The 23,107-nt window shown below is 39.3% G+C and overlaps 1 protein-coding gene across 1 annotated transcript in view; it reads right to left on the reverse strand.

Moving 5' to 3' along the window:
• The window catches only part of USP31 (ubiquitin specific peptidase 31), a 76,360-nt gene that overhangs the window by 25,967 nt on the left and 27,286 nt on the right, over positions 1-23,107 (reverse strand). Inside the window, exons 2-7 of the mRNA XM_009009312.5 lie at positions 15,175-15,312; positions 13,843-13,931; positions 13,657-13,749; positions 12,919-13,054; positions 9,832-9,976; positions 2,634-2,814 (exon numbers count right to left, since the gene is read on the reverse strand). Coding sequence (XP_009007560.4) covers positions 2,634-2,814; positions 9,832-9,976; positions 12,919-13,054; positions 13,657-13,749; positions 13,843-13,931; positions 15,175-15,312 — 782 coding nt within the window. The remainder of the gene's footprint in view (positions 1-2,633; positions 2,815-9,831; positions 9,977-12,918; positions 13,055-13,656; positions 13,750-13,842; positions 13,932-15,174; positions 15,313-23,107) is intronic.

Here is a 23,107-nt window from a genome sequence, read left to right on the forward strand (position 1 = left end):
TTATCTTTTGTTCTTGATCTTTTAAAACAGAATCACAATATAATTGGCTTTAGGACAGTTCTCAAAAAAAAAAAAACCCCAGGAAATTTAATGGTAACTCTTCTTAAGGAGATGAACAGCTTAGACTTCAAATGAAATTTAATAGCCAATACACCAAAATGGCTTCTAGGGGAGTATGGTACTAGGGCAGCAGGTAGCAACAGGGCATGATCAGTGAAGAAGGAGGTACAGAGTGGGTGGAAGTGGACATGAGCCAGGCAAACAGCACAGGTCAAACCCATAAGGGGTTGGGTACCAGAGGACTAGCTAGATAGGGCTGGAAGATCTCACAGACAGCCACATTCTTGAGTCTCTAACAACAAGGAAGGCACTGGCAAGCAAGCGACAGTGAAAGTGAGCTCCTACTCCCTGCCAGAGCTGTCTATGTCCTACAGAGTCCAAGCAGTACTGTGGTTCTTGGCCTCAGCAGCACGGACTGAAGACTGAAATCACCAGAGGAGCTTTAGAACATAATGATGCCCAAGTCCAGCCCCCAGAGATTCTGATGAAATCCGTCTAGAATGTGATCTGAGCACTGAGATGTTTTTAGGGGCTCCCCGGGTGGTTCTAATACACAGCCAATGTTGAGGAGCACTAGCCTAGCCTCAGCTCTCATCCATGCCCAGTCATTTAACCATGAATTCCCTGAATGTGTCCTACTCTCACATATCCATGTCTTCGTCAGGGAACTCACTCCGCTTGGAATACTCTCCCTACCCTTCTTAGTCTAGGCTGTCTCCTCTCACTCATGTGAAGACCTAGTGGAGGTATTCTTTTCCAGAAGGCACCCTGTTGGCTTGTTCCCTGTATGTACTGTGCTATAAACGATGCCTGTTTATTTTTCTGCCTCCAGCAATAGGCTGTCAGTTATTTGATAGCGAGCACTGTGATTTATTTATCTTAGTAGCACAAACACACAATGTCTAGAAAATAAAAGATGAATGAATGAATGAACAAATGATCTAACTAACAGATTAACTCTGACTCAGGCCCAGAGGGAAGCAGAGGTGCTAAGATCACCAAGAAACCAGTTACCAACAACTATCAAGCTGTTTGCTCGTAGTGGAGCTTAACAGTGAACCTATCTGCCTAAAAACGACTGTGATGTGAAAAGAGTTACAAGTACATGTAAATCACCCAACCATATGTTTTTTTAAAAATAATAACTTCATTCTTTGAGAGACTGGCATCATGAAGGGAATTCCACAGGTTCTTTACTTCATTCCTTCTATTCTTGACACACACCAAGCTCCTCCCTATCTTGTGTGCATGTACTGGGTATTCCCTCTGCATGGGATCCTTTCCCCTCATGTTCACACAGCTCACCAGGGCTCAGCCTGGCTGCGGTCTCTTCAGCGACGCCTTCCCTGACTTCCCTTTCTAATGTAGTCTTGTCAGCCTCCCCACCATCACACTCTATTATTCTAGTCTGTTTTCATGCCTTCGACATGGTACAGACTGTCTGACATTAAATACGTTTGCCTGTTCATAGTCAGTCTGTCTTAGCTAGGATGGAGGCTCTATGAGGACACAGACCCTGCCTGTCTTGTCCCCTGCTGAATCCACAGTGTTTACAACAGTGCCCAACACACTGTAAATACTAAAAATACCTGTCAATGAATAGCATAAATATGCATATCAACACATTTTACATTTATGTTATTTACCACGCAGGGAACTTATTTCAAAGCAAAATTTTCAAAGGCTAACATAAAGGCTATCCTAACAAATGTTAAGAAACACAGAGTCCTTTCTCCTTGAAACGTATCTGTCTCTTGTTAACACTCAGGTTACCTTTCTATTTCAACAGTTACTTTAAAAGATCGTCTAAAACACCCATACACTGCTGCACAGGGCATTACCCAGATTTGAGAGAGATTTCTCACTCCCAAATTTCCAACTTACAAAGCTGAATGAATGAGTGGTGCCATTTACCAAGATGAGAAATACTAGAGAGCCAGTTTTAAAAGGAAAGAAAATGAGTTCAATTTGAGACATAAGACTCAGAAGCATGCACCATCCAACTAGACATGTTAAGAATTTAAAAAATAAAAATATGAAAGCTATCAGGAAAGTGGCTAGAAATGGGTCTAGAGCCCGAAGAGGAGCCAGACTGAAAATACACATATGAAATGGGCTTTAAAAACCAGATTCATGGGAGGGCGCGATGCCTCACGCCTGTAATCCTAGCACTTTGGGAGGCTGAGGTGGGTAGATGGTCTGAGGTCTGGTATTCAAGACCAGTCTGGCCAACATGGTGAAACCCCATTTCTACTAAAAATACAAAAAAATCTGCCAGGTGTGGTGACTGGTGCCTGTAATTGCAGCTACTCAGGAGGCTGAGGCAAAAGAACTGCTTGAACCCCCGAGGTGGAGGTTGCAGTGAACCAAGATCACACCACTGCACTTCAGCCTGCATGACAGAGCAAGACTCCATCTCAAAAATCAGGTCAACTTGTATATACATTCTTTCTAAATATCAGAATCAAAATTAACCACTCAAAGTAAGAATATTTGCCCATGCTTCTTAAAATGTTTGAAAGTACTGGACTTTTACAGCCTCAGTACTTACTGGAAAATAATCTAGTTCTCACCTTTTCCCTTGTTGCCCAGTGCAGGCTCGGTTACACACTAACAGGACAATCTTGTCACTGCCTGCTCTTGTGGTGGGTTGATCAGTTTTCCCTTGCTTTGCTGCTGTTTGTGTAGGAGAAGACAGTCTATGATAATCCAAGCCAAATTTCAAGTGGTTTAGGTTGTTGTTTAAGTGAATTCCTGAAATAAAATAAAAACAACTCATTTTATCTCTTCAAATTTCTTTTTATTCACTATTATGAAGAAATTTACCCAACAGAGAAAATTTTTTTTAAAAAGTCATTATGTAAATTAAACTGCAATCAAAAAAAGAAACACCCTACTTAGATTACTCATCTAGCAGTTAGAGCGTTTCTTTAGCATCCATTATTGTTTTCTTTAAACTAGCCTTACTTATCTTAAAAACTGTAAATTAAAACTCTGCACTTCAATGAATGTTAGATACAGTTTTAGATGGGCATGTGTGCTGAGATGATTCACCAAAATAATTTAGTGAGGTCATGCAACCAGTAATCAAACAAATTTTTTAAAAATAAAGATGAGAATATGTGGAATGCTCTTTAATACTCAATAGCAGTTTCTTCTCCCTGATTAAAGAGCCAGACTTAAAAGAAATAAAAGGTAAATTACACACTACACCTACTAGACTCAGAGCCATTAGAAGAATCTTCCAGCCTGGGTGAAAAGAGCAAAATTCCACCTTAGTAAAAAAAAATCATCCAGGAAGCTTTATTTCTTCCTTTTAAATTTTCTTTAAAAAACCAAAGTCCAGGGTCTATTCCTCAGAAATACTGACTTAATTGATCTAAGCTGGGTTCCAGGTATCTGTTTTCTTGTTGTTTTTTAAGCTTCTCAGATAATTCTGGCCTGCAGTATAGGTTGAGAACAACCCTTGACAGGGGTGTCCAAGTCATTATTGATGACTGGTCAAACTAAAATTTAATAATATTGAAGCAATTTAAGAAATTCCAAATTCAATCAGTAATTTCCTAGGGTCAGAGTTTCCTATCAAGTCTGTTTCCAAAGAGATCTCTTCCCTCTCCATCCTCCTCCTCCCATCTCTTAACAACAGACTGTTTTTAAACTGAAGTTTCCTTTATCTGTTTCATGTATCAGTAAATGAGATGAAGAGAGACTTCCCAACTATTGGTCTGAAAATGACTACCTTGAGTCATTGTTTTGTAGATGTATTCTTTAAATATAATGCGGTCTATAAATCAGAATAAGTTATTTTTGTCATATTAGAGTAACCTATTTCTACATCTTTGAATTCAGGAAATGCATCAGGAAAATGCAAATAAAACCACAAGGTGACACCACTTGATGCCCACTGGACTGACTTAAATTCTAATACAAACAATACTAACTGTTGCACATATACATGACTAGAGACTATAAGTAGCTTAAAGTGAGCTTGCGCAGGTAGTGAGGGAATTTAAGGTATACAAGGAAAGAAGGACAAGAAAGACAAGAAATCAAAGAGAAATGATGACCAAGCAGACCATGATACTCGATCCTACATAAGACTTTTTTTTTAATTTTGTTGTGAAGTACAATAGTGAGATAAAAGGCAAAGTTTCAATAAATCTGTAAGTAAAATGATAGTATTTCAAGTTTGGCATTCTGGAGAGAAGTGCAGGATAATAAAACCAATATGCCTGGCATATTTCTAATGCTCACTCCACCTGGAAGTGGATCAGGCAGTAACAACTTGCCAACTAGTAAAAAAATTACCAGGCTACAAAAATTGTAGTATTGTACCAGTATTAATTTCCTGATTTTGATAACTGTACTTAGATTATATAAGACAATATACTTGTTTTTAGAAAATACATGAGGTATTTAAGCATAAAGCGTTAATGTATCTGCAATTCACTCTCAAATGGTTGAGAAAAAGATAATAAACACACACACACAGAGAACAAATGTGATAAAACACAGCAAAATGTTAACATACTGAGGCATCTGGGTGATGTATATATGGAAATTCTTTGGTACTATTTTTGCAACTTTTCTCTAAGTCTGAAATTATTTCAAAATGAAAAGTTTACAATAGGTATCCCTTTTTTTCAAGAATTAGTTTTTCTTCTTTGCTTCTTAGGAAGAATTGTACTTGACTTTTGTTTGTCATTCACTGATCTCTTTGCCCCAAACCATGATTCACTTATCCCATCAACATTCACTAAGTCCCTACCATATGACAGGTATTAAGGAGGCTAATGAAAGGCAGACGAAAGATAAGCCATGGCCTTCTCAGTCTAGTAGGAGAGACACACATACAAAAAAAATTAAGAACTATGCGATGTCATACTATTCACATGCACAGAAGGTCTGCATCAGCTGATGAAGCCAAGTCTATTAGTAGAGGTGATGGAAGATTCCAGGGCTCCAGATAAGACTGAAAGGAGTTCCACAGGCCAGAAAAGATGAGGAGTACGTTTCAGAAAAATTAAACAGTATGTACCCCAAAAGCCCCACAGGTGTGAAAACACATGCATTATTGCTTTAAATCCTCCTAACACCTATGGAGCAGGTATGACTTCTCCCGAGACTATACCTGAGCCCTTAATCATAAGCATTTGATAGGAGACTCAAGGCAAACTGGCAGAGGTAGTAAGACAAGGACAGATGGTCCATAATAAGAACAGCAGGGCAAGTGGAGCAGAAGGAATGCATATAAAATATTTAGGAGGCAAAATGAACAATAAGGGTTCAGGTGTGGACAGGGTGAGGCAGAAAGAGAAGTTTGATTCTAAAGCAGCTGTCTTGGGAAACTAGATTGATTCACTACAATAAGGGATATGAGAAAGGAGCCAGTCTGAAAAGAAAAAACAGTACACTGTATTTAAACATTTGAGGAGTCTGTCAACAATTGAGGTGAAGGTAGTAAGTAAATGTCTGGATGGACAGGTCAGAAGCAGGATGTACGGCAGGCATAGAGATAGATGGGATACAAGAGTGCCAGTTCAAACCATGAGTGCTGAACAGGCAGGCCAAGGAGAGGGTCAAGACTAAGAAGGAGGATGAGAGCAGGAAACAGGACCCTTGGGAACTCCAAACTTTAAGGGGTGGGCAGAAGAAAGATCCTAGCAAAAACAGCAAGGGAGGGTCAGGTGGTCCCCTCAACACAAGGTGGTACTGAAGGGGACACCAGCCCAGGGTTGGCACAGCAGCTGCATTCCTCCCTGCTCCACAACACTGCATTCTGTTCAAGTGCCCAAACACACCTCCACCCACTGTCAACCTTGACTCCCTCTTTGCTGGAATTAAGTATTCTTGATCCAAACCACTTCACCTTCCCTCTCCTCCACCTTGAATGTCTCCATCTTTACCCACAGTCCCCCTTCCTCCTGTCTCAGAAGAAAATGCCCCTTCAGTTTTTAAGGATTGCGCACACTCTACCACCTACATTTTATACTAAGGTCAAAAGAGGAAGACATTCCCTGACTCCCTCTCTGGCTTTCTGCTTAACCCTTAGCCCATCACACTGTGGCTTCTGCCCCTCCCTCATACTGAAACTGCAAGGCCTTTCTTCCACCCTTCTCTGCCTTAGATGGCCCATCCATCCTTTAAATTCAAATCTGTCCCCTCCCCTGTGGCACCATCCCAATCCAGCCCAAGCAGTCTTAGTAGTTCCCACTAAGGTTTCCCAATACTTCCATTTATACTTTCCTTTGAACATGGATAATGCTCCTACATAAACTGACCAAGGCTAAACTCATAAAGAGCTCACTAGATGGTGAAATTTTTGAGGCCAGAGTTTGGCCTTATTGTTTGTGGTCATCAGTACCTCCCACATTATCTTCACTAAATAACTTCAATAAATCTCTGTTCAGATAGTACCAAAAACCTGAAATATACTTATATTTACCACTCATGCCAATCACAGCGAAAGTTATCTCCAAGTGCACAAAAATATTTGTAATTGATTCGTTTACTGCTAGAGCAAAGAAGGTCACCTCAACATTGTGTTACCAGTAACAGAACACTGGAAGCAATAACCAGAAATATACAAGCACTTCCATTTATTGAAGACTTACTATAGTCAGTCCCTGTGGAATGTCTGACATGCCTAATCTCATACAATCTTGACATCAACACTATCAACGTAGTGATTTTTCCTCTGCACGTCATGTAAAGAAACTAAAATTTTTTAAAACTGGGTAAGCTAGGAAGCAGCAGTGTTCCTGGGTCTGACACAAAGCCCAGGTGCTAGTCTCCCTTATACTAACACAAATACTAAGCTGACCCCTCTGTAGGGCTGTCCACAGTTCTGGTTTGGACCCTCACAGAAAAATCCAATGAGGCTTCTGCCATTTCAGTTATCCCATTCATGGAAATTTAACTATCTGCCTGAAAAGTCAGCTAAGTGGGACAACTTGACAGCCACCACGAAAGAATAATGTTGGGCCCTTACCTTAAACAACATAAAAAACTAACTTGAAATAGTTCAAAAAACTAAATGTAAGAGCTAAAACTATAAAACTCTCTAAAAGAAAATATGAGGTAAATCTTTATGACTTTGGATTTGATAAAACGTTAGATATGACAACAAAAGCATAAGCAATGACAAGAAAAAATAGATAAACTGGACTTCAACAAAACTAAGGACTTTTGTGTTTCAAAGGACATTATCAGGTAGTTAAAAGACCACCCACAGGATGGGCGAATATATTTGTAAATCATATATCTGATATGGGTCTAGTATTCAGCATATGTGAAAATTTCTAAAAGTTAACAACAAAAAACAAAAAAACAATTTTAAATGGGCAAAAGATTTGAATAGACGTTTTTCCAAAGATGACATACAAACAGCCAATAAGCACAGGAAAAGATGATCATCACCATGTCAGTCACTAGCACAAATCAAAACCATAATAAATACCATTTCATATCCACTATGATGGCTAAAATAAAAATGTTAGATAATAATCAACTGTTGGTGAGAATGTAGAGAAACTGGAACCCTCAAACATTGCTGATAAAAATGTAACATGGTGCAGTCACTTTGGGAAACAGTCTGTAAGTTCCCCCCCAAATGATTAAACACCGAGTTACCACATGACCCAGTGGTTCTATTCCCAGGTATGAAAAGAAAAGAAAACGTTAAGTCCACACAAAAACTTGTGTGGCACATTCACAGCAGCATTATTCACACCCAGAAGGCGGAAACCCACATGTTCATTAGCAATGAATAAACAAAATGTGACCTATTCAAACAATAAAATATTTGGCCATAAAAAGGAATTAAGTATGATATATACTACAACAGCAATGAATCTTGAAAACATCACACTAAGTAAAGCCAGTCACAAAATGCCATATATTTTATGATTCCGTTCATATAGAAGTCTAGGCTCGGGAAATCTGTAGAAACAGAAAGTAGAATAGTGAGCTGGGCATGGTGACTCATGCCTGTAATCCCAGCACTTTGGGAGGCTGAGGCCTGCGGATCACTTGAGGTCAAGAGTTTGAGACCAGGCTGGCCAACATGGTAAAACCCCATCTTTACTAAAAATATAATAATTAGCTGGGCGTAGTGGCACATGCCTGTGATCCCAGCTACTTGGGAGCCTGAGGTTGCAGTGAGCCAAGATCGTGCTACTACACTCCAGCCTGGGTGACAGAGTAAGACTCTGTCTCAAAAACAAAAAAAGAGACAAAGCAGAATAGTGGCTTCTTAGAGCTTAGCAGGATGGGAAGACTGGAAGGTGCCTTGGGGAGACAAAGCAAGAGCTAACAAGACAGAAGCTGAAGAAGTGAATCCTCACCATAGCAAACGGTTGGGAACATGGAAAAGCACATGGCATGTCTGAGAAACAAAGAGTAACGTGAAAGAGAGGACACGAAGAAGAAGAAGAAATGGAGTACAGAGGCTGGAAAGAAAGGCAAGAACCAAATCATAGGGGGTTATGCTCCTTCCAAGGTGTTTAGATTTAATCTTAGAAAAGAGGAACCACTGGTAATTCAGTAGCATGTAACATGATCAGAACTGTGTCTGTGGAGAAATAACTAGACTGGAGAAAGCTCAGTGATAAAGATAAAAGAACTTACTGGAAAATCTCAGTTGAGACTGTCCTGAACCATGTCAGTGGCAGTAGAATAAAGAGGAAATATGCAGTGTGTGTCAATAGTTCTATGAGAATTTTGAAGGAGAAGTCATCAAGCTTGGATCCAGTTGGAGTGAAGAGGAGGGTAGTAGTGCCATTATTTCTAGTAAAAATGCAGGAGCAACCAATCTAAGAAAGACATGCTAAGGGCAAGATGCCTGTAGGATTTCTAAGTAGAAATTCCAGTGGGAAGGTGGAACTCAAGGAATGGAACTGGAACCAAAGAAAAGTAGAGGCTACAGGGGGAATTCAGGTCAAAACAATCAAGGCAATGGAAAATCCTGATAACAGCAGCAGTTCTCACTTTAGCTTGCATCACGATCACCTAGACAGCTTGTTTACCAGAGTTTCTCCTTTACTAGGTATGGGGTAGGGACCCAGAATTTCTATTTCTGACCAGTTCCCAGGTAACACTGATATACAAGTTTATAACCACCAGGGTAGAGCAAAAAGAGGAACCCCAGGAGGAACCCTGAAGAATACTGTGGCCAGGAACAAAGTCTAAGCTGCTTGATAACTCTTAAAATCAGAATAACCCAGTAACTTTAAGCACAGTGGGGAGACCAAACTGCACAGTGGGGAGACCAAACTAAGTTCCAAATTACAGCTCAAACCACAGTAAGAGTAACCATATTGTCCATAGTTTTACTTCATTTTGCTGTCTATCAGTGAAAAGTTACATGCAAATTTCTTAAAAGTGGGTACCAAGAAAACATTCTATAGCAAAAACGTTAGAATCTTCAGAGCTGACAAAGCAATATTAAAAAAAAAAAAAAGTTCTGGCATAGTTTATCTTCCTGAATACCATGATAAGATGCCAAAAAGGCTACTTAAGGGAGGTCACAGTCAGTCCTGAATCTCAGTAACAGATTATCCCAACTAAACGATGGACATATCTTTGCCTAAAACAGTAAGAGGTGGTTTCCTCTAGGAAAATATTACTCTAAGATTAATACCATCATTAAAAAAATTATGTGTATTTTACAATTTATTTAAAGTATATCATCACATAATAGACATCTAAAAGGGTAGATTATAGTTAAACCTGCAAACCCAGGTGGCATTATTAAAACAGGTGCTCATTTACCTCTCTGACTGATAATTCCTTCAGGCCTAAATATTTCAGGAGTCTCAAAGGCAAAAATGCAGTCGCTTTCATGGACTGTTTCCAGGTCGTCTGTATCACAGAAGGAACGATGGAACCCATCATAGTACATTTCCGTTAACACAATCTAAAAATAGGAAAAATATAAACAATTGGGTAACTGGAAATTCAATACTAATTGATCTCCCAATTATATGAACTTTTCCAGACCATCAGGACTGGCAGTGGTCTGAGAGAGCTCTGAAACATCTCACAATGCTTACTTTATTTGACTTTAATGAGAGAATCTTGGAAACACAATATCCTCTGTAATTACATAACAATATACAGTCATCTGTGGGTTCTACATCTGTGAATTCAACCAATTGCAGATCAAAAACATTTAGAAGAAAAGAAAAGGATGATTGAATGTATACTGAACAGATAGCCTTTTTCTCCTTGTCATTATTTTCTAAACAATATAGCATAACAACTGTCTACATAGCATTTACACTGCATTAAATATTATAAGTTATCTAGAGATGATTTAAAACATATTGGATTTTAAATCCAATATATTTTGCATCCATTATGTATCCATAAAATAAAAAGTAAAAATAAAGTACACAGGATGATATGTTTAGGTTCTATGCAAATACTGTGCCATTTTATAAAAGGGATTAAAACACTGTGGATTTTGGTATCCTAGTGCAGGGGTTCCTACAACCAATCCCCACGGATACTAAGGGACACCTGCACTCTGATGTCAGAACTCTGTGACTCTAACTCCAGAGTTCCTCTAAGTTTTGGTGTAGAAGAGAACCAGGAGATCATAACATCTAACTCCCCCATGTCACTGGGAGAAGAGAAGCCAAGAGACTTGCCTAAAAGTTCTCCAACTATTCAGCTTCATATCAAGGAAGAGTCCACATCTGACTCTGAGGCTTTCTCCCACATCATTTAATTTTCCATTTTTCAGGCTAAACCATCGATATTTGTATTGGAAAAAAAAAACAAAAACAACTCAAATGTCCAAAAATACTAAGTAGTTAAATATATTATAGCCCTACTGGAATCTAAAGCTGCTAAAAAGAATAAACTATATATATTTGCACTAACATGCAAAGATCTAAAAGCAAGGTAAAAAGGTATGTATAAATGATTCTACTTATATAAAATAATATAGTATATGCATGGAAAAAATCTAAATGCACATAGGATTAAGGTAAGCAACCTTAGCACTAAGATACCTAATATAAGATACTTCCTCTTTCTGTTAGATTTCTGAAATGGTTGAGTATTTTACAATAAAACAAAAAAACAGGACAGGCATGGTGGCTCAAGCCTGTAATCCCATCACTTTGGGAGACCAAGACAGAAGGACTGTTTGAGGCCAGGTGTTCAAGACCAGCCTGGGCAACATGACAAAACCTCGTCTCTATCAAAAATACAAAAATTAGCTGGGCATAGTGGTGTGTGCTTGTCATCCCCACTACTCGGGAGGCTGAGGTGGGAGGATCACTTGAGCCCAAAAGGTTGAGGCTGCAGTGAGCCATGATTGTACCACTGCACTCCAGCCTGGGCAACAGAGTGAGACCCTGTCTCAATCATTCATTCAGTCAGTCAATCAATACAGAGAAACAAAAGATAGAGAGAGGAGAACACTGGAGACATTTAAAGACTTCATTACATTCTAAGCCTCTCTGTCTAGTGAAAAAGCACTAGATTGGACACATAGGTTCCAGTCCAGCCTACCACCAACCAGCTCCGCAAACCTGAACAAGTCACATGGCTTCTCTGAGCCTCTTTCAAATAAGGGAGTTGGACAGGACCCCTGCGGTCCCATCTACCAGCACTAACATTCTGCAAATCTACCAAGTAAACGGGGTTGGTGGTATGTTCCACAAACAGTCCAGCAAAAATGTTCCTGGCATATTTTCCTTCTAATGAATTTAATGATCGTGTTGTTTTTCTGCTGGTATACATGGAAGTAAAATTCACTCCCTTCAGCAAACTGAGGTCAAAAGCAAACTTGGAATTATTTCACCAATTTAAACCACATGCAAAAGGAGCCAGACAGTGCTGGAAGGTGTAAAGACGCAACCAGATTTGCCCCAGACACCACCGAAGCCTTGCTCCCTCTTTTTCTGCCTTTCACCTCATCCTGAGGAAAAGAAAGAGTTAATGAGCTTTTCAGAGTAAGAAAGAATATGAACATTTTATCAACATGCCAGTCCTTGGCCTGCAAAAATATGAGATATTTGCTATATTAAGGCAACACTGCTGGTTATGTTTGTTTTACTGTGGTAACTTCCCAAATGAGGCCACATGAGGCCAAAGTACAAAACACCTTTATTATTCCAGGGATTACATAGTAGCTTCCAGAAGCTACTATCTAGGGAAAGCAATTTAGCTACTGAGTCATCTTTCCTTAATAAATCTTAAATACGGAATGTTTTCCCAAATAAAATAATAACAGTAAATTGAGTAAAAACTATATGCAAAAACATGTCAAGTCACAAACAGGTCAAAAGTATTTTAGGTCAATTTCAACATAACTGCTTTTCAAACATGTACCCCAAAAAGGGGCATGGGCACAACTTTCCTTTCTCTGATCTAAACAAGGTAATGAGAAAGCGAAACATATTGAGCATCTATCATGTACAAAACACTGTACTACAAGACGTCCACTCTTACCACCACAATGAGAAGGGGTTTTCTAGTGTCACTGCTCAAGTTTTCGAAGGCTCTTTGACTGTCATATACTGCAAGGATGCTCTACTGCTCACAGATACATTCACAGGGATGATTTCGGAAGGCTTAAGTAATTATACCTTATGAACAAAGCTACAAGAAGGTCTTGGTGTAAAGTCACAGCTTTTAAAACTATATATACAATTAAATGAAACATGAAAAGTTTCTCTATACACTTAACTCTTTTGGGTCTTGATTTTTTTCCCCTCAACTCTAAATGCAGCTGGTTTTAAATCTCCATCTAATCGTACTTGGCAAAGAACTATAAAAAATTCCAAGAAAACAGAAAACGATATTTTGTGGCTCATGTATAACTGGACTTAGCAGACTTATTACCTGATCAGTGGGGATCTTTGTTTCCATAGACACTGCTTCCCGAAGTCTGGCGACAGTCCCAGACAGAGGCACAGCCACACCAATCCTCATGCAGTGAGAACATTTCCCTTGATACACTACGGTGACATAGAGAGGCCTAGACAGATCAAAGTCAGATCTTCTCATTAGTCACTTATTTCAACTAAAATATAGACGATGCAAACCAAGCCTGAGCTGAAATCAACACAAAACCAAAGCTAGCCCACATTGTTACTCGGAAGTTAGATGGAAAAATTTCATTTGGCTCTAAGTAGAACTATCAAACAATCATCAAGATCTTTGAAAAAGGCAATCTTCATAAACCAAAAATGTATCTATACTTGATTCTGTGCTTTGTATTTTCTTTAAAACAGCCTGGAAATGTTGAGAAACTGTTTAAAATAAAGCAATTAAGGAACAAGAAATATAAAGTAAGGTCTCCAGAGAATCCTGAAGTCACTCAACAGCTCCCCGCCTCCCCCGATTTTATGTGTAGATGACAAATTGGGCTAGACTACACAGCCCCTGCTTGCCTCACGTGCCTGCTCACCCTGCAAACTCAGGTGGGCATTTATTCTTGTAAGGTTGTAGCAATGACTGTACTCAATCCTACTGTTAATCCTCGTACCTGTCTAAATAAGTAAGATAACCTAACAGCCTACAGAGAAAAAGGAATACTATAACAAAATACAGTCTTCATTTTACTAAATCCATCCTTACCTTGTGTGGGGTAGAGGAATTGGCAAAGAAATGCAGAGGAAAGGATCAAAAGTGTTGCTCTGTTTCTGACAATGAGGACATGTCAAGGAAGATCTTCAAAACAAAAAGGTAAGACACTCAACATTAAAAGCACCCAGAACTATGTCAAGTAAGCAAAGTAAGTGGGAACATCTGATTTGCTCATACCTGTACTGGGCTTGAAAGAGTTCTTGCACAAAAGTGCTACAGACAGGAAAGGATGGTCCCTCAGGCATCATATCAGTCTCTGATGGTGGCTAAAAAAAAAAAAAAGAAAGTACAATTTCACAGACCAGAGGATCAATTCTTGGTTGAAGATGAACCTAGAGAGTTACAAATGTCCTTGACTTCTTTTACAGACTATACATCAAGTCCAGATGCTTCAGTGACAGGCACCTGCTAAAGGAGCCAGAACACAGCAAGCAGGATGTGGGTCTCGTGGACTCATCTCCTTACAGACTCTGCCAGCAATCATCTCTATACTGCACTCAGGCAGCTGGGCAGCTCTCCTTCCCCAGGATGCTCCAGTGTCCCTCCAATTCTCGAAGCCCCCACCACAACCTCCTCCAGGAAGTATCCCCAATCACTTTAAAAGTACTAATGCTGCCCATGCCTAAATCCCTAGGACTGATTAGCTGTGCAGTGTATGTTGGTCCTAATCACACTCTACTTCATGTTGCATTTTTCATGTCCCTCCACCTAATAATTAGTTACTAAGCACCTACTACCACATGCACAGAGCACTGTACAGGACATTATGATACAAAGATATTAAGACCCAGTGCCTGACCTTGAGGATATCTCAATTTGGTGGGAAAGTCAGCCACACAGATATAATCATATGACGGAACAGAGTGTTCAGGCACAAAAGGACCTTGAATCAGAATAATTTAACAACTCACCAAACCTGGAAATTTAAAATTTGAAGTACAGAGCAGAAGTATCAAAAACTTAAAAGCTGCCCAAGGGAAGCAACTCTTTAGTCTTATTTTTTTTCTATTATATAAATCATTTTATCCATACTTTTAAGACTACATGTATAAAATTAAGAATTAATCACTATGTTTCTCAGTAAGAACATTTTGGGGGCTCCTATGGTCAAATCCAATCCTAACAGCAGAGAAAATCCGTATGTTTCCTTTCTGATTATGTATTCATTCCAGTGAACTATACAGTATGTGTCGAATACAAAGCAAACATATTCTGCTTTAAAAAGTTTAGTGAAATGGGATCACTTAATTTTAATCTAAAGTTCATCATATATGCAAATGTTTCCCCTCTCATTAGACTATAAATTCCTTGGGGACAACAGCTCTTGTATCTTACACTGCCAGCATAGTAGTAAACAAAGTGAAAGGTCCTTTAAATATCCATTGAATATTATACTCACCCAGAGCTTAGTCAATTTCATTGTATTAATGCAATACAACAAGTTCTCAGTAGAAGAATCTAAAGGCTCTCATGGCTAGCTGACTGCCCTAGGGGAGCATGCATCCTTACCTTCAGAGGAGGCTGGCCACTCTGCTTCACTGAATGGTTGAGGTCTTCATGAACTCGGTCCAAAAGCCACAGCAGAAACTCCTGAGCATCATGCTGAGAATTTCCCCGGTACTGCAGTGCATTCTTTGACACAATAGTCTATGCAGGTAAATAAATCAGCATGAACAATTGTGAGTTCCTGGCTTTAAAGAAAAATTATTTATTCATAGTCCCAAAAGGGATGAAAGATCTCAAGGGTGTTAGAGAGTACTTCCCAGGAGAAGTGCAAAGTAAAAACAGATGCCAATGTAAAAACCTCACCCCTAGAAACATGTACCAGAGCCCTTAAAGTACACTGTATTAAGTGAAAAAAGGCTATAAATATGTAGTGTGAAATGTGAATGAATTCTTATAAAAATCGTTTAGGGGGTGTAGACATATACATATAAAGAAAAAGTTCTAAAATCACATGTACCAACATATTAAGTGTTATCTCTGGGTGACAGAATTACATGTGCTTTTTTTCTTCTCACTTTTTGTATTTTCTACAATTAACACATATTATGTAACAAAGCAGTTAAAAGTTCTGTTTGGAACTTTACAAGATTTATTTACATTGCTTTTGCTAAAATGCTAAACTTTTACTATGTAAGATACATTACAATTTCAAGATTCATCACTAATCAACAAAGATTTAATAAGTATCTAAGATACTCACACAGCCTAGTGAGGGGGACAGGGAGGAAGTCCATGCTTACAGTGTAGCATGATGGGATGGTGGTGACGGATGCCAAGTTTCTCATAGAAAGGAAAGTTACAGATAAGCAAGGAGAGAAGGCAATGAATCAGCTAAAGTCAGTATAAACTCTTTTTTAATTTTATTTATTTTTTTAAAGACGGGGTTTCACCATGTTGGTCAGGCTGGTCTTGAACTCCTGACCTTAGGTGATCTTCTGCCTTGGCCTCCAAAGTGCTTGGAGTACAGGCGTGAGCCACTGTGCCCAGCCTAGTATAAACTTATATTTAGCTTAATATAAAGATAAACAAATAATTACAGATATTTATTTATATATACTTGGATTCATATCCATATATCTGTACACTGAAAGGCACAGAAGCAGTGACACCCCAGTAACAACATGCACATCCAACACCCAGACCTTGGTTTCTAATACCATTTCCCAGTATAAAACTAGGGCTCCATGGAGAAATAGCCAATTCTAGGGCTGAGACAGGGACATGTCAAAGGGACAAAGAAATCAATCTAAAAGAGCTCCCAACAGCCAAAGCTGGACAATTTGATCAACAGAATAAATAATATTGGGTTACAACCCAAAATATAAAATAAATAAGTATAAATTGATATAACTAAATGACTGAATGAATAAATGAGGGAGAAGAGAGGTGGGTGAAACTAGTCTGATAGATTGAAAGAGGAAAGCAAGGATGACACCAAGGTCTCCCATTTCTGACTCAGGTAGATAATGAAACCAGGAACAGAAGGAGAGATTTTAGGGGACTACAGTTTTGAACAAGCTGCATTTGAGGTATCAATATGATTCCAAGTGAGGTTAAATCTGGTGCTCAGGAAAGAGATCTGAGCTGGAAATCTGAATCAGAGCAGCACACGTGAGAGAGAACCCAGGGAACATCTGGTGAGAAAAGGAAGCAGCAGGGACAGAACCTTAAACACTGGGAAAGGTCACAGAAAAGCTGCCCGTGAAGAAGCAAAGAGGTAACAGCCAGGAGAGAGTGGCATCATACAAGTGAAGATAAACAAACCTCCACAGGAACGGAAGCAACAATGAAAACTACTGCAGAAAAGTCAAGTCAGACAGGCTCTGAGGCAGATCCTCTGAAATAGCAAATTAAGAGGTTGCTTGCCCATGCAATCTCACTGAAGCAGAATATTTATCAGAGACAGTTAAGAGAAATGAAAAGGCAAAGGTTTACTGCCAGAGATCATTCTTCACAACCAAAGACCTCAGTTATAAAAGATTGGAGGAAAGATACTGTGACCATCTAGAGGGGACTTTAGGGAGCAGAGGGACCAACATGCTAAGGGAAGGAGCTAACAGAAGGGAGATGTCTGAATAAAGACGATTATTTGGTCTGAGAGTGGTGGCTCACACCTGTAATCCCAGCACTTTGGGAGGTAGAGGTGGGCAGATGACCTGAGGTCAGGAGTTAGAGACCAGCCTGGCCAACATGGTGAAACCCCATCTCTACTAAAAATAGAAAAATTAGCCAGGCATGGTGGTGCGCGCCTATAATCCCAGCTACTCAGGAGGCTGAGGCAGGAGAACTGCTTGAACCCAGGAGGTAGAGGTTGTAGTGAGCCGAGATTACATCACTACACTTCAGGCTGGGCAACACAGCAAGACTCATACAAAAAAAAAAGTGATTCTTTAGTAAGGGGAGAAGGAGAGATTGATTTAAACGAGGCTGTAAAGGAATTAGCCTTAAACAGAAGGTAGGAGAGATGGAAGAGAAAGAGGTAAAGATAGTCCTGGATGCAGATAAGCTAGAGACAGGAAGGCAGGGAACCTGGTTCTTTGAGTTTGTTTTGTAAAGAAAGTAGAGGACAACTGCCAAAAGAGCTCTTAGGTATAGCAGGGGTATTGACAATCTCATGGCATATAGTTGGGTCACACAAACTGCCAGAAGTATAGCAAGCTTCGGTTCCGAATCCTCTCTCTTATTTACTTCCAACTAGGGGGAAAAAAAGAAAATTTTCAACATAGATACTGCAAAAAAAAAAAAAACCAACTGAAATCAAACTCAAATGTTTCAAAGCAGCTATTTTATACACAGCATCCATTCAGATTTCAGGGTGGAGACCATATTCAATTATCAAGACTGCATTAAATTTATTTACAGTTCTGGCCACTATCACTTCAACTCATCCACACTTCCCCACCAATTGCTGTGTTCTAAGGCAGTGTCAAGGCTGTTCAACAAGATGTTTGTTGGGCACGACCAAACAGGCAACAGGACGTCCGCAATCCTCTTAACCAGGGCAAAATCTATTCTGGGGCAACCCCACCCTAAATCACTACATCACACCCTAAAGGAAATTTAAGGAAAAGAAAATCTCAATACGCAAACACAAAAGCACCTCTTTCTATCCCTCACAATGGTAACTTCTTCCCACTACAGACACCCAGGGGACTACTTATCTTACTTCTTCCCCAGACAAAACAAAACATAGAAGAATCTAAAGGTCAATCCTTTAGTATGTGTCACAGAAAAAAGAAAAACAGTAGGAGTCAAGAATCCTAAGCTCAAGCTCTGGCTCTGCCACAAACCACTGTATCAGAGGCAACTCACTGAGCCTGTGATTCGACTCCTGGTTTTTAAAATGAGTAGATGAGACTCCTGCATCCCAAATCTTTACCCAACCTCCCCAAGAGTCCCAGCTAGTGATCTGGTTTACATTTTTGGTCACATCTGATGCTGCTTTGATTTGCTTTTTGTAATTTTTTTTTCATAATTAAACCTTAGTTTATTTGATGTCCTATATTAATTTTTCTGCATTTTTGCAGTTTTGAAAACACTATCAATGTCATCTGTAAATAGCAGCACTGGTACAATCTGAAAAATTATTTAAATATGTCATTTCTATGGAAAATAGAATGTGGGCCAGGTGTGTTGGCTCATGCCTGTAATCTCAGCACTCTGAGGCCAAGACACAGAAGGGCTTGAGCCCTGTTCAAGACCAACCTGGGCAACACATTGAGACCCAGTCTCTATTTAAAATAAATAAAAGTAAAAGAGAAAAGAAAAAATAGAACATGAACCTTCTTAAAATTAATCTTACATATTTGTGTCTATTTTACAGAATTTGGGTCTAGTGTTTCTGTTTGGAAAAAATACTAAACTGAGCCTCGTGGCTTAAATCCTATACATCTTACTACAAACAAGTTTGACCACTGCTCCAATTTTCCCCTCAGTTGAGATGATCCTTAGCATATAGTTACTAAAGAATAAAATAAAAGGCAAAACACTTACCAGATTTTCAAATTTCACAAAATTTCTCCTTACCCTTCAAAGAGAGAATTTTTTTTTTTTTAAGGGAAAAAAAAGTTGGAAACATGGGTCAGAAAAGAGCCATAAAATTAGATATGATGGTCTTTCTTTCTGTAGAGCCCTAGTAAAAAGGCCGATGCATCTCAGGCTCCCAGAAAAAGATACTGACTGGTCCAAGACATCTTCACCTAACCCCAGGAAGAATAAATGGTAGGTCACTGGTGATTTCAACCCATGGCAAATGGATGTGTGGCAATACTGGTCTGACATGAATGATCGGGAGTTGGGCTACTCTTTTTGGAAGAAGGGTAGCTTGCAAGACTCGTCAAACCTAATCATTGCCCACTTTCTTTGATTCTATGCCAGAAGAAACATAAAATTTGTTTACAGTGATCATGGACCAAAAAAAAAAAAAACACACACACACACACACACAACCAGAAGAACTCAGGACAACAGTATTACATTTTTAGAAAAAGAAATAAATGAAATGCAAACAGCTGGGTTTATAGATGTCATCTAAAAGTGAAATCTGGTTTCTGGGCTGCTGTTGGAAATAAAATAATAGGCACTTGTCTTGATGAAGAGTTTCATCTTTTGAATTTTGCTTTCAGGACACCTACTATGTTGATAAAGAATAATTAGCTAAAACAAAAGGAATGATTTGTACAAAGAGATGAATACTGTAAAAACAGATATGACCCATGAAAAAATGGTAATATAGTGTCCATGCAATAGTATGCCATACTAGGACACAGAATAAATGGGGCCCTCTGTGCCCTTCATCCTTTCTCCTTTCTTATCTTCTTCTCTGAGGGGAAGTCTTTTAACAAAGGCACAAATAAGACTCAAAGACCCCTAGTATTAGCTGGCTGGGGCAATAACAGGCCCTTGAAAGAAAGCCTAAGGCCTCCAGACTCTCACACATACTTCCCCTAGGGTTGAAATGGCCTCCACCACACCTGTCAAACCCATTCTCCCTCCTGGGTGCAGGGAGACCCTGGTGGGAGAGGAGAGAGACAGAAATGAGGCACACGGAAAGGGGGCTTCCATCCAGGATGGAAAGACAACCTGATGAGGACAGAGGCAAATGCCACACACATTCCCTGGACTCTTCTTCACGTTTGGCCACAGGGAAAAGCATGTTATTCCTGGCACAGGTTGAGTATCCCTTATCCAAAATGCTCAGAACCAGAAGTATTTCAGAGTTCATTTTTCTTTTTTTGGATTTTGGATTATTTGTATTATACTTACCGGCTGAGTATCCCAAATTGAAAATTCAAAATCCAAAATGCTCCAATAAGCATTTCTTTTGATCATCATGTGAGTGCTCAGAAAGTTTCAAATTCTGGAACATTTCAGATTTCAGAGTGTCAGATTTAGGATGCTCAACCTGTACGGACCTCCTGATCCTTCCAGATACAAAGGCCAAACACAGGATAACTGAAGTATAGGTGTCCCTCATAGTCAAGTTCTCAGGATCCAAACTCAGGAACCAAACAGATTTGGATAGCAAAGAATATCTGCACTGCTATAAGATTAGTGTCAGACTTTGAGCAAACTCATATGTACCACAAAGACTTGGGGGCAAGGACTCATTGCTGAATAACAACTAGGACAGTATACATTCCTCACCTAAAAGAAAAGGCTATAATAAAGGGGATGAGTAATGGTTGCCACATTTCAAGAAATTATAACTGACTCATGAAACCACAAATCTAAGAGTTGAAGTATGGTCAAGAGTCAGGATGAGGGGCAGAAATAGTGAAAGAAATATCCTATAAGTTGATTCAGCCAGATGAACAACGAGCAAAAGTTTTCCCAACAGATTATACAAGTAGCAAGTGAAGACTTCCAAGTAAGTATTTACACAATGGTTGAAACTTGCTTCTAGAAATGCAGTAGAAACAGAAAGATTGGATTATGAATACCAGGGGTCAAGTCCTCTTTCTACTACTTTTGATTTTTGTCTTTCCTTTTTCTTTTATTTTTTTCTTGAGACAGAGTCTTGCTCTGTCCACCCAGGCTGGAGTGCAGTAGTGCAATCTTGGCTCACTGCAACCTTTGCCTCCCAGGTTCAAGCAATTCTCCTGCCTCAGCCTTCAAGTAACTGGGACTACAGGCATGCCACCATGCCCACCTAATTTTTTATTTTTAGTAGAGACAGGGTTTCACCATGTTGGCTAGGCTGGTCTCAAACTCCTGACTTCAAGTGATCCTCCCATCTCAGCCTCTCGAAGTGGTGGGATTATAGATGTCGTCCACGTCTGACCTTTCTACCATTTTTTACCTAACATGTGTTTTCTCTGAGCCTCAGTCATCTTTTCTGCAAAATGGGGATGGTGATAATAATATTTTTCTAAAAAGATTACTGTAAGGCTTTAATGAGATCATAAAAGCATTTTATGAAGTCTAAAACTATACAGATGCTATTATGTTAGTTTTGAAAAATCAAAAAAAAAAAAGAATCATCCTATGATACTACATAATCCTTAAAAATGCCAAAGAGAAAGAAAAGAAGAAAATATCTAGAGCATTGGTTCTCAACCCTGGCTACACGTTAGAATTACCTGGGAAAACCTAATAAAAACCTGGCAGCAGCCTACTGCTAATTTTTTTTCAAGCATTACTTATTTGTAAAGACTATTTCTAATGCAAAGCCAAGTCTGAGAATGAACACAGCCACACTGGAAAAGCTCCGGAGTTTCACTTCCAAAAGTATCAAAACTTATGGGAGGCTTCTTTGTCATAAGTGCATTGTGTCACTTGTTACATTATGTTTTATTCATATCTCCAGGACAGATCATCTCACATGCACCACTAGACAGTGAACAGGAATAATGTCTTACTCAATATTACTTCCCCAATACCTAGCAAACAAAATACAATGCTTGGTGCAAAGAGTAACAGTAACAGTTAATATTTATTGAGTGCTTCTACTGTATCAGGCACTACACTTATGGCTTATAGATGTTATTTTCTATAAAATTCACCCTTAATGGCTGGGTACTGTGGCTCATGCCGGTAACCCCAGCTACTCTGGACAGCGAGGCAGGAGGATCCTTTGAACCCAGCAGGCAGAAGCCGCAGTCAACCGAGATCACACCACTGCACTCCAGCCTGGGTGACACTGCAAGACTCTGTCTCAAAAAATAATAATAATAAAATAAATAAATTCACCCTTTGAAATTCCCTATGCTGTATTATTATTTATAAATGAAAAAAACGTAGCCTCAGAGAAACAAAGTAACTTGTTCAAAGTTATCACTTTTTTTTTTTTTTTTTGAGACAGAGTCTCACTTTGTTGCCCAGGCTAGAGCCCAGGGGCATGATCTCAGCTCACTGCAACCTCCACCTCCCAGGTTCAAGCGATTCTCCTGCCTCAGCCTCTCAAGTAGCTGGGAGTACAGGTCCAAGTCACCATGCCCAGCTAATTTTTGCATTTTTTGTAGAGACAGGTTTCACCACTGGCTAGGCTGGTCTTGAACTCCTAACCTCAAGTAATCCACCCACCTCAGCCTCCCAAAGTGCTAGGATTATAGGCATGAGCCACTGTGCCCAGCCAGTTATCACTATTCTTTAACTTGAGCTGATTAAAAAAGCCTTAAAATATTTTTGTCCATAATCCTTGTTCAACAAAGTACCTTAAAATGATTTGTCCCCATACAGGACTCAGCATCATACAGGGCTTAAGGTTCTTCATTCTAAATGTCAATTCTCAATTAGACATAAAGTGTGACTGAACCAACCCTGAGGGTTCAGGGAATTTATTTGCTTTTAAATAAATCCTCGTTAAGCAGTTTTTGTTTTGTTGCAATTTGTATTTCTTCCTATGACTGAAATATGGCCCAGAAACAAAAATGCAGTTTATCTAATTGGGATGTTATCACTTGAGGAAAAAGGAGGAATGCAGACTATGTAAAAA

This window comes from Callithrix jacchus, chromosome 12 (genome assembly GCF_049354715.1).
Source record: "Callithrix jacchus isolate 240 chromosome 12, calJac240_pri, whole genome shotgun sequence".
NCBI classification, from domain to species: domain Eukaryota; kingdom Metazoa; phylum Chordata; class Mammalia; order Primates; family Cebidae; genus Callithrix; species Callithrix jacchus.